Genomic DNA, 13,480 nt, shown 5'->3' on the forward strand with positions numbered 1-13,480 from the left:
TAGTAAATTGACACCTTATATTAGTTAGAGAATCACAATACTCAGATGTAATATGGAATATTATGTAAAGCTAAAAAGATGGATGATTTGAAGGGAATAACAATGACATATAGAAAGATTACAGAGATACAGTACCACATGTCCCCAGTCTGGATGACAGGCTATTAGCTACAAAACTCAAGACTGACTGTCTTTTTGTTCTGTTTGTACAGTGCCTAGCATGAGCAGGTGCTGATGCTATGGTAGTACAAATAGATAACAGAAATAGTAAATACATTCTCGGAGTGTTCCACTCAAATACTGTAGCTTAAAACTTCTGAACAGAATTTGCCTGTTGGGATCTAATGTCTACTTTCTTGTTAAGACAGTAGATGGAACCTTGGCCCCATTGAAGTTAGTGGCAAAACTCCCAATGAATCCAATGGCTCCAGGATTTTGCTCTAGTTGGCTAGATTATAAGCATTGGAACTGAAAGAAGTTCAAAGAGGTAGCAGGTAAATGACAGTTCATCAGGCTGGGCAGTATTCTGGAGCATCATTAGTACCTTAAACTGCAAGCTCTTTGAGAAAAGGAACATGTTTTTGTTCTGTGTTTGTACTGGGCCATGCCTGGGGCTCTAAGGTGCTACAATAATAGAAACAAATAATAATAATAGCTTGGACTTGTAAGTGATCTGATAGCCTGCAACAGAGAAAAACTATCTGAAAGCAGGGTTGCTCCTTTTAACGTAGTACTATTTCAACAGCACTATATTAACATGCACTAGAAAACTTCAGTGAGCACCAGCAAAGTCTACACAGGCCAGTTAGTGCGCAGCACATGATGTGCTCTAGAATTCACACCCCTTCAGAGTGCATTGCTACGCAATGTAGACTAGGTCTTATTCAACACAAGGTTTAATATAATTTCACATCTGTTAGACAAAGTCAAACCCTAGCTGTGTCTGAACAAAGGAGGGAGAGACAGACAGATAAGCCTTTACATGTAGTCCAGGTCCTGTAAAACAGAGGAGACCCAGAGAAGCAAGGCTTGTACGGAGCAGAGAGAGGCAGTGGAAGAGAGATGGTGATTTGAGGTCATCAAGGAGCACAATTTTTATAATTTTACAATATTTTACTATGCAACTGTTTCTGTTTCTCCTCTTATTGGAATTTCACCTTCCTAAGTTTCAGCCTATTTGAACTCTAGATTTATCCAAACTACATTTCTTTAATGGACACAATAATAAAAAATTATACCACTAGATGAGCAACCTCTTCTCCCCTACCCCATTTGTAAATGTTTCTCTTAACTCCCACATCACCTGAATCTATATTTGGTATTGAAAAATTGAATCACTTTTAAAAGATGCTACTCAGGTCTGGAGGCAGGGAAGAAAAGAGTTACAAGTTTAGTTACAAATAGCTAAATATGTTATAAAACACTATCAAACTCACTTTAAATAATATACTTTTCTAATAAAAACGGTACCACTTGTTTGCCTGAAGTTATAACATTATTTCAGATAGATCAGTATTTATTACTATTATATAAAGCAAAGTTGCAAGTGTTATACAGCATATTTCTAAGGCTGCTTAAACATCCATATAATTGGAGATGACCATGGCATTCAGATCCAAATCTAAGTTCAGACTCCCAACTTCCTACAGATTCCAAAGCATTCAGATCAGAAATTTTGATCAGACTCATCTATGCATGTAGTATTGCAACAGTAACTACGATCTGTTGACTAGGATCCAATCTTGCAAATAACCATTAAAGTAACTTTACTCACTGAGTGGTTGAATTGAGTTTAATGGGACTAATTGGCTGATTAAAGTTACTGCTGTGCCTAAGTGTTTGCAGAATCAGGCCTTTATGTAGAGCTAACAGTCCTCTCAAAGGGCTCTTTTGCACTGCTCTGACTATGCAAAGGGGCCATAAAGTTAACTTTACCAGATCCTCCTCTGGTATACAGTTAGCATTTAAGGCTTTGCCAGGATAGGGGAAGCATTCATGAAGGGACCCCCCGCACTCTAGTGCCCCCTAGCTAGTGTAATGGCCACCTGGAAGCTGTTACTAGTTAGCATGAGTTAGAGCAGGTCAATGTCTGCTCCAGCTTATTTCAGAGGTCAAACCAGGCCATAGTATCTCCAGGAGTCATGAGAGTGCCAAGAGAGTATACAAGCTGTAACATTTTAAATACATAATATAAAGGTTTTTTTGCATAATACAGGAAGTTATATTATCTTGTACTGCTGCCTCCCGATAATGAAAGTATGCGATGACATAGTAAGAACAAGAGCAAATCTTGAGTAGTCTACAATGTTATCAATACAACAAGACATTTTTGTCATCATGCAGAGTTTTCCTCAAATGATTAAAATATTGGAGTTCATTTTTAACATTTTAAGCTGCCTAAAAAAGCAATGTGTAGTTACCCTGCAGCAGAATCAGCATGCAATAGCCATCCACAAAGAGAAAAAGGAGCTATAGAGATATTTTTGGCTTTTGATCTAAATATACTGGGTGATTTACTGTAGAGCGTCAGATAAAGGTTTTGCGTGTTTTATAATACTGGGAGGAATGCATACCTGAGGCTGAAATGGAAAAGGTTAGCAAAATGGAAAGAGAGAGAGAGTTATGAAAACAGTTATTGTGGTAAGTGAAAATAGAAGGTTATGAAGAGGTTTTGTATTGCGTATACAGTGTGTAAGACTGGTAGATATTCAAGGTATATTGGGCCAGATTCTGAGCTCAATTACACTGATGTATGCTCAGCAGAATCTCACCCACTGAAGTATTTTCTTTATTAGAAAGTAGGTTAGACCATTAAATGCTCTATTGAATAAAATATTTTAACTGACAATCATGCATAATAATTTATTCACTTGTCTTAAACCTCAGTGGACCAGACAGCACCCTTTCAAGAACGTTCTGAATTTATATACTTTTGCAAACGATAATGATCCCTCCCTTCCTCCAAGTGTGTATCTCTGTTTTAGGAATATCCTGTGAATTTTTAACTTATTGTAATAATATAGAAGGCAGCAAAACAGTGTTTCATAATTTTATTGGGTTTTATTCACTCTGACATTGATAGGTACAATGCCAGTAACTCTGGTGGTTGCATTGCAGTTCTGTTGTCACTAAAAATAGTTACAGTTTCTATCACCATGCCTTACACAAAAACTGCATGCAAATGACACAGTGCTTTATAGAAAATAGACAATCATTTTATTCATGAGTTATGCATAACTAGTTTTTTTTTTTAGTTACTTTTGATTTAAATCAACTACAGAACCTGAGAAGCTTAAATATTGAGTAACACTGTCTCCATAGGCAAGTCAAATTAATGGCACTACTAATCACAAGTTTTGGATACACTAAACAATATTAATCTCACAGAATTATAGAAAAATAAACATTTTCACATATATACTTGAAACACACTGTAGTCCAAATTCACAAAACATTAAGCATGTAAATCACATTTTATTCCTTCATATTAGTTTGAAATGATGATGCAATACAATTTACACCCCAGACATAACATTTTGTAACAGATACAGATTAAGTGGTCAAATTCTCAATGATGACAAAAATCTCTGGAGTTAAAAATAATACAGCAAATGTAAGAGTGATAAAACTGCAGGTCAAGCTACTATACTGTAGTTAAGGATTTTTTAGTGGTTCTCAGACAACTTCCATGTGAGGGTCAAATTCTGCCCTCGAATATGCATGCAAGATTCCCATTAGTTACACATACAAGAAACAGCATGATCAGCTGAATGAACACTGGGTTGGGAGTCAGAATCGTCCAAATTCTAATCCTCGCTCTGTTGCTGATTAACTGTACAGGCAATTTGCTTCACCTCTCTGTGTCAGTTTGCCTGTGTATAAAATAGGAATAATGATACTTACCTACATTAGAGGGGACTTAATGTTTGTATAACGCCACACTGAACATGTAAGCTATTATATGAATGCTAGGTATTATGAGTGCTAGAACTTCCAGATACATTTCTGGGAATTGTGCCCACATAGGTACTCAGAAGCCATGCTCATGAGCGTGAAATAAATGTCTAGAGAGAACTGCAGGCAGAATTTACCCCAGAGGGAAGCATATATACTATCCAGCAAAACTTTACTTGAGGCAGAAAGTGGACACTATAATGCTTGGACTAGGAATAATGTGTATTAATTTACATTTCTGGAAAATGGGCAAGATGTTAGGACTGCTTCCTGTGGCTGTGAGGAACACAGGAGACCAAATAAAAGACTAAAGCAATATGGGGCAAAAAAGCCCCAGAAACAGTGGGAGTAAGCCAAGCCAGGATAGCACATTTTCCCCCTTCTTCTGTGCCTGGGACCCAGAGGAACTCTACTCACTTTTAGGGGTAGGCAGTGGGTGAATAAAAGGAACAGCCATTTTCAATAGCATGCGCCTCTCAGAATCCAGTGGAGATGCAGTGGGCAAAAGGAGCAGGAGTTAATTCTCTACCCTGTGGTCTGCACTGTATCTTCTCCAAAGAGGGGGAAATAGCACAAGCTCAGCTGGAATGACCAGTAGCAACACCACATCTCCTTAAGAAGCCATGCTGCCAGAAGGGAGAAGTCCTGGCCCTTGGCAGAGCTGTGGTATACAGGTTCTGGGTCCCCTGCCTCCACTGTTCCCCCATTTTTCCTCATGAGGGAAGGATTCAGTGGCATCTTGGCTGTAGGAAGATCCCGACTGTGGGTTTTAATGTTGTGATGGTATAATGCGACCCTTAATGCTTATTATATAGTTCTATAAAATAATAGCTCGATCCCAAATTCTGTCCTCAAATGCACAAGGGAAGCTGTCCCTAAATTCAACGGTAGTTACTCATGTGCATCCAGTGGCAGAATTTGGCACTTAGTGTCTTTAAAATTAAATTTTCATTAGGCTGCTAATGCATAAACTGGACTCAAAACTGCTAGTTTAAAAACAACAAATTTAAACAGCCATGATATCAAGCTACTGAAGTTTCGAAAGTACCCTCAGCCCACATACAGTAACTAGATTACAGTTGCTTCATTTTGTATTAGACATTATCCCTCCTGGGAGCGCATGGGCATGAATGAGGCAAATTTGACCCTATGGAGCTATAAAATGCAAATATACCATGAACAAAAAGAAAAGGAGTACTTGTGGCACCTTAGAGACTAACCAATTTATTTGAGCATAAGCTTTCGTGAGCTACAGCTCACTTCTCAAATAAATTGGTTAGTCTCTAAGGTGCCACAAGTACTCCTTTTCTTTTTGCGAATACAGACTAACACGGCTGTTACTCTGAAACATATCATGAACAGTCATTTATTTCTGTATAGATCATTGTAGCTCTGTTTAGGTCAAATATTCATTTCTTTAAAGGTTTTTTTTTTAAATAAAAGTGTTTATCAAGAGCTTTTATGGATCTCTAAATAAATAATGTACATTTAGAAGACTACCAGCAAAGATGCCAAGAGAAAATAGCTGGCTCAAGGTTCAAGTCCAGTCCAGCACACTAAAGAGTGAAGTCAGTACTGTTAGGCAGACTTTGTGTAAGGAGGTGATTGCCTGAGTCCAGTTCCTAGTGAACAGGACTACAAAACCCACTATCACCATTGTCACTAAATGGCATTCTCAGCAGTGTCAGCAAAGGTCTGAATGGAAATGAAAACTGTATTCTCCTCACATACCTAGAGGTGGTTCCGCTAGGTCAGCATGAGAGATGTGGTGAGAGGCAGTTTAGGGGATTTTCTCTGCTGATGCCTATGCTGTGAATAGATGGAGGGGGGCCTTTGGTCTAAAGACCTGTCAGGCTGGTTACCTTTCACTAGTATTAAATTCATTTTAATAAGATTAAGTACCAAATGGCAGTAGTATTTACCAATATATCTGGCAAATTACCCCAGGAGCCCATGCCACATTGAGCAAGAAAACAATTTATTTCTGGTCCCACGACATCCAGCCCTGCCACAGTTGGCCAGATCCTCCTCGGATGTGATTGCCCAACACACACCATGCTGTGATGTTGCAGGTACAAAGTAGTCATGCTGGAGCACTGAGAGTCACTCTTGTTATCCTGTGCCATGATTTTGCAGTAGCTCTATCTACTTCAAGGTACAGAACGTGTGCCAAATACAGTAATGTTAAAAAAAAAAGTGGGGACTTAACATGAGATTCTGTGGACCAGCTCCATGTTCCAGCTGCACTCAGTGGTAGTTGTCATCTCAGAATGGTGCATGTCAGGGACTCACATCAGAATAGGATGGTGGTACTGGTTGTTGGTAATTCTGAATGTCACCGGACCTGAAAGAAGGAAAATAGAATAAGTTTTAAGATAAAAATGTACTTAATGCCCCTCCTACCTGCACCATGGAAACTTCCAGGACATAACTGAGGTAAAGTTACTGGAATGAGGCGCCTTGCCTCTGCAAGTCACCTTTAAAAATTAATCCTGATTACATACAATATTACCACAATGGACCATAGTGAGCTATTGGGCCAGTCTCTTAAGTGAGTATATGCAGGCAAGATGAGTCAAAATTAACTTTCCACTGTTGTGTGGAAGGCACAATAGCAGTCCATGTTTGGGAACCAGTGTGCTGTAGGGAGAATCATGTACCCCACAAAGGAGCAGAGCAGCACGCATTCTGCCACTTTAAGAAGGGTGAATATTGCCTTCTTGAGTTTCCGATGGAGATGTGCAGATCCTCCCTGCCCCTCATTGTGAGCTGTACCTATGTGTTACAATTGTATCCTGAAAATTTTGTTGCTGCTCTTGATTTTTAAGGTCTAATATACATTAATGAATAGTCAATATGGTTTAGCATAGCCTTGATACACATTTTAAAAAATAAAACAAAGTGGGTTGATTATATGATTTTTTTTTAAAAAAGTATCTAAATACAGACTTATCTGAATCTGAGGATTGACTATTGAGTATGTGTGTTTCATGCTTCAGTGCAACATTTTATTCCCTAATTGAAGGTAAAAACAAAAAAAGACCACAAAAAACTGTGAAAGTAACATGATTTTAAACCCATAAAAACCCATTCAGTGCACAGTCTGCAAATCCATTCTGACACTATCCTTAATTCATCTGCCAAGCCCACCAGTGCATGTCTCAGTTAAGTGCGGCCTCATAAGTGCATAGTTACACACCATGTACTGTGAAAAGAAAAGGAGTACTTGTGGCACCTTAGAGACTAACCAATTTATTTGAGCATAAACTTTCGTGAGCTACAGCTCACTGCATCCGATGAAGTGAGCTGTAGCTCACAAAAGCTTATGCTCAAATAAATTGGTTAGTCTCTAAGGTGCCACAAGTACTCCTTTTCTTTTTGCAAATACAGACTAACGGCTGTTACTCTGAAACCATGTACTGTGGGGCTGATACTCATTCTCTGGCAGCATAAAGGAGCCTTAGACTTTGTCTCCACTAGCACTTTTCTCAGCACAATTTTTGTTGGTCAGGGGTGTAAAAATGGCATAAGTTTCACAGAGAAAAGTGTCTGTGTAGACAGAGCTATGTCGGCAGGAGAGCTCTGTCCCACCAGCATAGAATAGCTATACAGGAGAACTTACAGCAGCTCAGCTACGCTTTGCCACCATAATGTCTCTAGGGTATAGCCTTAGTATAAATGAGAACCAAAGTCTGTACATTCAACAATGATAGAATCATAGAATATCAGGTTTGGAAGGGACCTCAGGAGGTCATCTAGTCCAACCCCCTGCTCAAAGCAGGGCCAATCCCCAACTAAATCATCCCAATGTTTTGTCACAAAGAGTTAGGAGCATTAGCTTTGACTTATCGCATTAGCTCTACATTTTCTTGGATTTATAGGATTCAATGAGATTTTTAGCATTACTGTAAAATGTTATGCTTGCTAAACAGTAGCTTAATTTATGTGTAGACTGCACATCAACAGCAAATGGTAGTCCAAAATGTCTTGCAGGGCTGGATCTGAGAGTTTATTATAAAAGATGTTCAATTAGAGTACAATTACAACAGTTCAAACATGCCATTCTATTTTTTCTGTTAATGCTCAATTCTGAAAATATGAAAAACAGAATCATTTAAAATGTTATTAGATAACACTTCACATGTGTACTTAGTCTTCCAATAAATAAGTTAAATAAATAGTTTTTGCAGGTTAAGTAGTTTTATGTTTCTGAACGTAAGCTGCTTAACAATGTTGTCAAGAGATATCTAGAGCTATTCATTTTCTGCATGTAGTCAGTCCTTGGAAATTAATATGCAAGATAGAAATAGTTTATTTTTATTTCTAGCATAAAGTTTGTGGGGGCTGAGGATTTGTTAAAACCATTTACTCATTACATATCATGCCATTTTGTGCGCGAGATTCAATAATACTTTCAGACACATTTCAAACAATATCTATGTGAAATAAATAAGGTTTTGTTCCCCATAGATTCTGCTCAAATCCTCGCTGACTGCTGCATTACACAATATATTATTCTGCGCAATTTTAGGTGACCCTTTTACACATTTGGGTGAGACAAATTATGAAGGTACCCACTCCCCAGCATGACATTATTGGCAGTGTATTGAAACATTTTGTTGATACAGTAATTCTTTATTCACAGTAAAAAAAAAGTTGAAGTTTATCTTTTTTTTTTCTTCTGATTCCAACAAATATTGTTCTTTAACCCATTTTGATAAGAATTTGCCTGGGAAACAGCTTGTGTTATCACACAAGATAAGCAAGTGAAAAATGCTTGTCCCAAATGAAGGTTAAGATCATTCAAATATCTCCGGCTTTTATGTGGATAAAATTAAAGTGTTTTCAATAATAGAATTTGTTACCCGTAAGAGAAGTCACACAAACTTCCAGCATCAGATGCTGAGTGTCAGAACTGCAGTGAAGTGTTGGTCAAAATTTGTAACTCTAGAGAGCAAGTCTCTTCCAAATCTGTAATTTTGGTCCTGCTATTTGCCCAAGCAGAGCCCCCATTCCTGCAGTCCTTATTCAGGTCCTTTATTTGGTTCTTTCCACTGAAGACAATGAGGATTTTACTTCAACAAGGACTGAAATATTGGATATTTAGATATGCAGTGCCAATTTTTTTAAACTCAGAAATGTAAGTGATATCTACACTCAAAATGTACTGCAATTGTGCATGCATAGGTAGCTGCCTGCACAAAAAGCAAAATAGACATCAGTCTGTGTGCAAACACCAGGGTGAAATTCTGGCCCTGCTAAAATCAATAGCACTGACTTCAACATGCCCAAGATTTCACCTTTAGTTTTCATGTACAATCACAATAATTTGTGAGAGTCATGACACACATGGGCCTGGAACCCATCCTTATAGGAATCAAGCCTTCTGCAAAGATAGAACCAGAAAGGGCACCACCACCTAGCTACCAAAATTTTATCATTTTCTCCAAAAGTAGAAGATGCAAAATCACAAGACACAAGACAACGTTCAAGATTGCTGCATCATGATCTGAATGTAAATAATTTTTTTACAGTGTGAGTGTAAAAGAAGAGGCTATGGATGGAAGTATGGACAGAGGCCCAAAAGAAAAGTTTTTCTTGGATATTTTTTTTAAAAAAACCTGTTATTATTAATGGAGACAAAAGAATCAATAACAGCATCCGATGAAGTGAGCTGTAGCTCATGAAAGCTTATGCTCAAACAAATTTGTTAGTCTCTAAGTTGCCACAAGCAGCACATTTGAAGCTATTTTTTCCTCTGTGGGATTTGCTTTGTCTTATTTTATCTGACACCAGTCAGAAAGATATACTATTGTGAGCATTTTTTTTAAAAAAAAGGTAAAAACAGAAATCTGATGTGTTCCCCCCCCCCCCATTAAGATTAAATTTATTTATTTATTTATTTTTTACACTTACTTTGCTTAAGTTCTCCTTAGACTCACAAAATGAGACACCCCTGCTCCAAAAAGAACAACCCTGCCGGCCGGTTCAGTAGATTTTCCCCAAACAGTCATGGCACTAAAGCATCCTACTGTCTTAAAAACGGACAGTTTTGTTTTGTTTTTTGCTACTGCTTGCAAATCTTTTGCATTCACATACTTGTGTCTCCATTCACTTTATATTCTGCTAAAATATTGAGAGTCACTTCCTCGCTTTTTGATTGCACATTGAGCTCACTTCTTCTAGACATTTTTCTGGTTGCCCTTGAAAGTCTACTTCTAAAGGTATCACCTGCCAAAAAATACAGAATAGGATCTACACAGCTGTTGAGACTAGCTAACCCCCTTGTCACTTGGTAAGTGGCATATACTTTGTCATTGAAGGCACACATTTGTGGAGTCTGAAAATCTAGCCTGGCTCTGAGATTCAATGTCTTCATCACATGAAAGGGAAGATAAGACACGGCAAAGACCATCAACACAATAATAACCAGGTAAATTGATTTTCTCCTAAGAGGAGAATTGTCCAAATCCTTGTAAATCAAAGCTTTCACTATTAGTCCGTAACAACCAAGAATCAATATGAATGGGATGCAGAATATAAACACAGTGGTGCATATGCTGTAAATGAAGTAACTTCTCAGATAATCATCAGTTGTAGTATCATAACATGTAATGGTTTTATTTTTCCTTAGCCCAGTTCCAGAGTAGAACAATATAGGAGAAATCCCAACTACAACAATGACCCAAACAAGGGTACTGATGTAAACAGCATTCTTTTTCTTCAGTCTCCCAAGTGATTTCAAAGGATACACTACCCCTGTGTATCTGTGCACACTGATGCAAGTCAGAAACAAAATGCTGCCATACAGGTTCACATGGAAGATGAACCTTTGCAGTTTGCACATGATATCCCCGAAGATCCAATCAGTTTTATTGAAGTAATAAAAGATGAGGGCAGGGAGCGTCAAGACATACAAGAAATCAGCTAATGCCAGATTGAACATGTAAACTGAGATGCCACTCCAAGGCCTCATGTGGAAGACAAACATCCAGATCGCCACACTATTGCCCAGAAATCCAGAGATAAAGACTAGAATGTAGACAGTGGGCAGATAATAAAACTGGAAGCCGGTTTTGGTTAGGGAACATTTGGTAGTGGCATTTCCCAGAGTCCAGCCAGTGTTTGACAGAATGTTGGTTTCAGTCCCATTCAAAACAGCTGAAAAGAGGATTTCAGTCATGATCTCTCCACTAAAGTCAGACAGGTCTGGGGGTAAAGCAGCAACTGTCTCTGGGGGGACAAGAAAGCATCTAAAACGAAAAGGCAAAGAAAGACCCAGTTGGAACCTAGCATTTTATTTATTTATTGCTTTATTCAAACATTGTCAGATGAAGAATCCATGTATACCTGTTCAATTTTATTCACCAATCATTCAATTATTTTTCTCTCTGCAGTTTAGTTGAGCACAGGGCATGAACTTTTCTTATGAAATATTTAAACGAGCCAAGTGTCACACTTAGACATGACACAGGCACCCTTCCTCACCCCCACTGAAGACTGCCAGCATCCCTGCTGGAATTTAACACATCCAGGTGGGCTGCTGGGAGTCAATAGGGTCCCGCTACAGATCCTTCTCCTCCTCCCTGTCACAGTTGAATAGGGGGTCACCAGGGAGCCAGAGCAACTCTCTACTCCCTCCCTCCTTACTCCCCTTGCTAGACCCCAGCGGACATGAATCTGGCATAAGCAAAGAGGAAACAATGAGGGTAAGGAGGAAGTGGCAGCTGCACCAGTGCCCCAGGGATAGGCATCAGGGGCTGCCAGTGGTTGATGAAATGGGGGTACAGACTGCACTGGGAGTAGAAAGGGGCAGGAAATGAAAGAGGGAAATGAAGCAGGCAGGAGCCAAAGTAGGGAAAAGGGGCTGGAAAAAAGAAAGAAAGAAAGAAAGAAAGAAAGAAAGAAAGAAAGAAAGAAAGAAAGAAAGAAAGAAAGAAAGAAGGGAGGGATTAGGAACTAGCAGAAGAGGGGCTGACTTGGCAAGGGCTGTAAGGGTGTCTCAGAAGGCAGCAGGGGCTCAATGGAAGAGGGAGAGAATGGGTCAAAAGGGGACAAGCTGAAGGAGGCTCATGAGGATAAGAGAAGAAGGGCAGACTAGGGGAGGCTGAAAAGGGAGGGTGCTCTAGGTTCCCTGACACCCGCTTCCTGCCCAAAGCGGTGATTTATATTGCCGCCTTGGAGGTGAGCCAAGAGCCCCTCCAGAGGGACTCCCCTCCCCCGGGCAACCTCGCAGAGCTTCAGCTCTTCCGCCTTCCAAACACCTCAGGCTTCGGGCTACCCTCCAGCCCCCCGCCCGCCCCCTCGGGGCCGCTGTAAGCGATCCCCTGCCCCGCAGCTCCCTCCACCCGCACTGGCCCCCCGGCTCCCCCCGGCTCCTTCTCCCTCGGCGGGGAGGACGAAGAGTCCCGGCCCCCGCTGCGGGGCGCTCGGGGCAGGCTCCCGTCTCCGCGCACCGGGCAAGCCGTGGCGGGCTGGGGGCAACCGCGCCAAACTTGTGGGCGCGGCGGGGCCAACTTGCCCCGAGCGCTCGGGTCGCTCCCCGCCCCGGGCGATCCTACCTTCCCGGCCGCTCAGCGGGTCCGCTCCTCGGAGATCCGGCCCCCGCCCCCCCGCCGCCTGCTCGGCCCCTCCGGAAGGCAGGAGAAGGGGCGCCCGGAGGGCGGCATGTGCCTCTCACTCCCCGCGCCGGCTAGGAGCCCAGGTCCCCGCCGCGCCACCTTAAAGGCTCGCCGCAGCCCCGCGCGGCACTAGGCGAGGGCGGCGGGAGCGGGCTGAGGAGCAGAGTTCAGCTTCCTGAGGCGGCGGCAGAGCCGGGAGTGGCCGCCACCCACTCAGCAGCCCCAGCCCAATCGCCGGCTCCGCGCCTGCCCCCCTGCGCTCCAGGCCCGGGAACAGGAGCGCGGCACGCAGCAGCGGCTCCGGGAGAAGCGGCTTTCTCACGGGCGTGTTAGCTCAGCCCCACGTACCCTCCCTTCTGACACCCGGGTGGGAGAAGGGGGGAGATAGCAGGGAAGGATCCAGGCGGTCTGGTTCGTTTCCTTGAACAGCCGGCTGTAGCTTTTAGCAGTGGGAAGGGAACACACAACACAGCGAAGTTCCTGGCACCCGGAGAGTTGTTCTGCCACAAACACCAGCCATCCCGACAGATAACAGAGCTGCACAGGGACGGAAACCCCGACCAGTCACACCAACACGTAACACAATCACATTTACAGAGAGAGTTACACGCAGAGACACCTCTCTCTCTCACGCACACAGCCCATCTTTCCTAACATCTACGATCATAGTAAACCGCATTTTTGGCATGACCATGTGTCATTTTGTCTATTGAACGCGGTTACACACATGCATAACTTAAACCATAGACAGACTCACACTGATGTGCGATAACACCCTCACGGACGCGGACAGCTAGGTCATTGACACCCATTCACACACACTGACGCTCATTTACATACACCTAGGCACAGAACTACTCAGACAAGTGGGAACAAAACACCCCCTTTCAGGAGGCAGATGTAGA

At 41.6% G+C, this 13,480-nt stretch overlaps 1 protein-coding gene across 2 annotated transcripts; it reads right to left on the bottom strand.

Annotated features, from left to right (window-relative positions):
• Positions 1–7,343: 7,343 nt before the first annotated feature.
• Positions 7,344–12,910, bottom strand: P2RY1 (purinergic receptor P2Y1). Of its 2 annotated transcripts, none has more exons than XM_073359643.2 (2): positions 12,516–12,910; positions 7,344–11,187 (listed from the first exon to the last, which is right to left on the bottom strand). In XM_073359643.2, the coding sequence occupies exon 2, from the start codon at positions 11,135–11,137 to the stop codon at positions 10,046–10,048; it is 1,092 nt and encodes a 363-aa protein (XP_073215744.1). In that variant the 5' UTR covers positions 11,138–11,187; positions 12,516–12,910; the 3' UTR covers positions 7,344–10,045. The 2 variants fall into 2 exon arrangements, with proteins under 2 accessions (XP_073215744.1, XP_073215743.1); XM_073359642.2 differs by having other exon boundaries at positions 7,344–11,207.
• Positions 12,911–13,480: the final 570 nt, after the last annotated feature.

The sequence above is a fragment of the Lepidochelys kempii genome, chromosome 9 (assembly GCF_965140285.1).
Source record: "Lepidochelys kempii isolate rLepKem1 chromosome 9, rLepKem1.hap1, whole genome shotgun sequence".
Classification (NCBI taxonomy): domain Eukaryota; kingdom Metazoa; phylum Chordata; order Testudines; family Cheloniidae; genus Lepidochelys; species Lepidochelys kempii.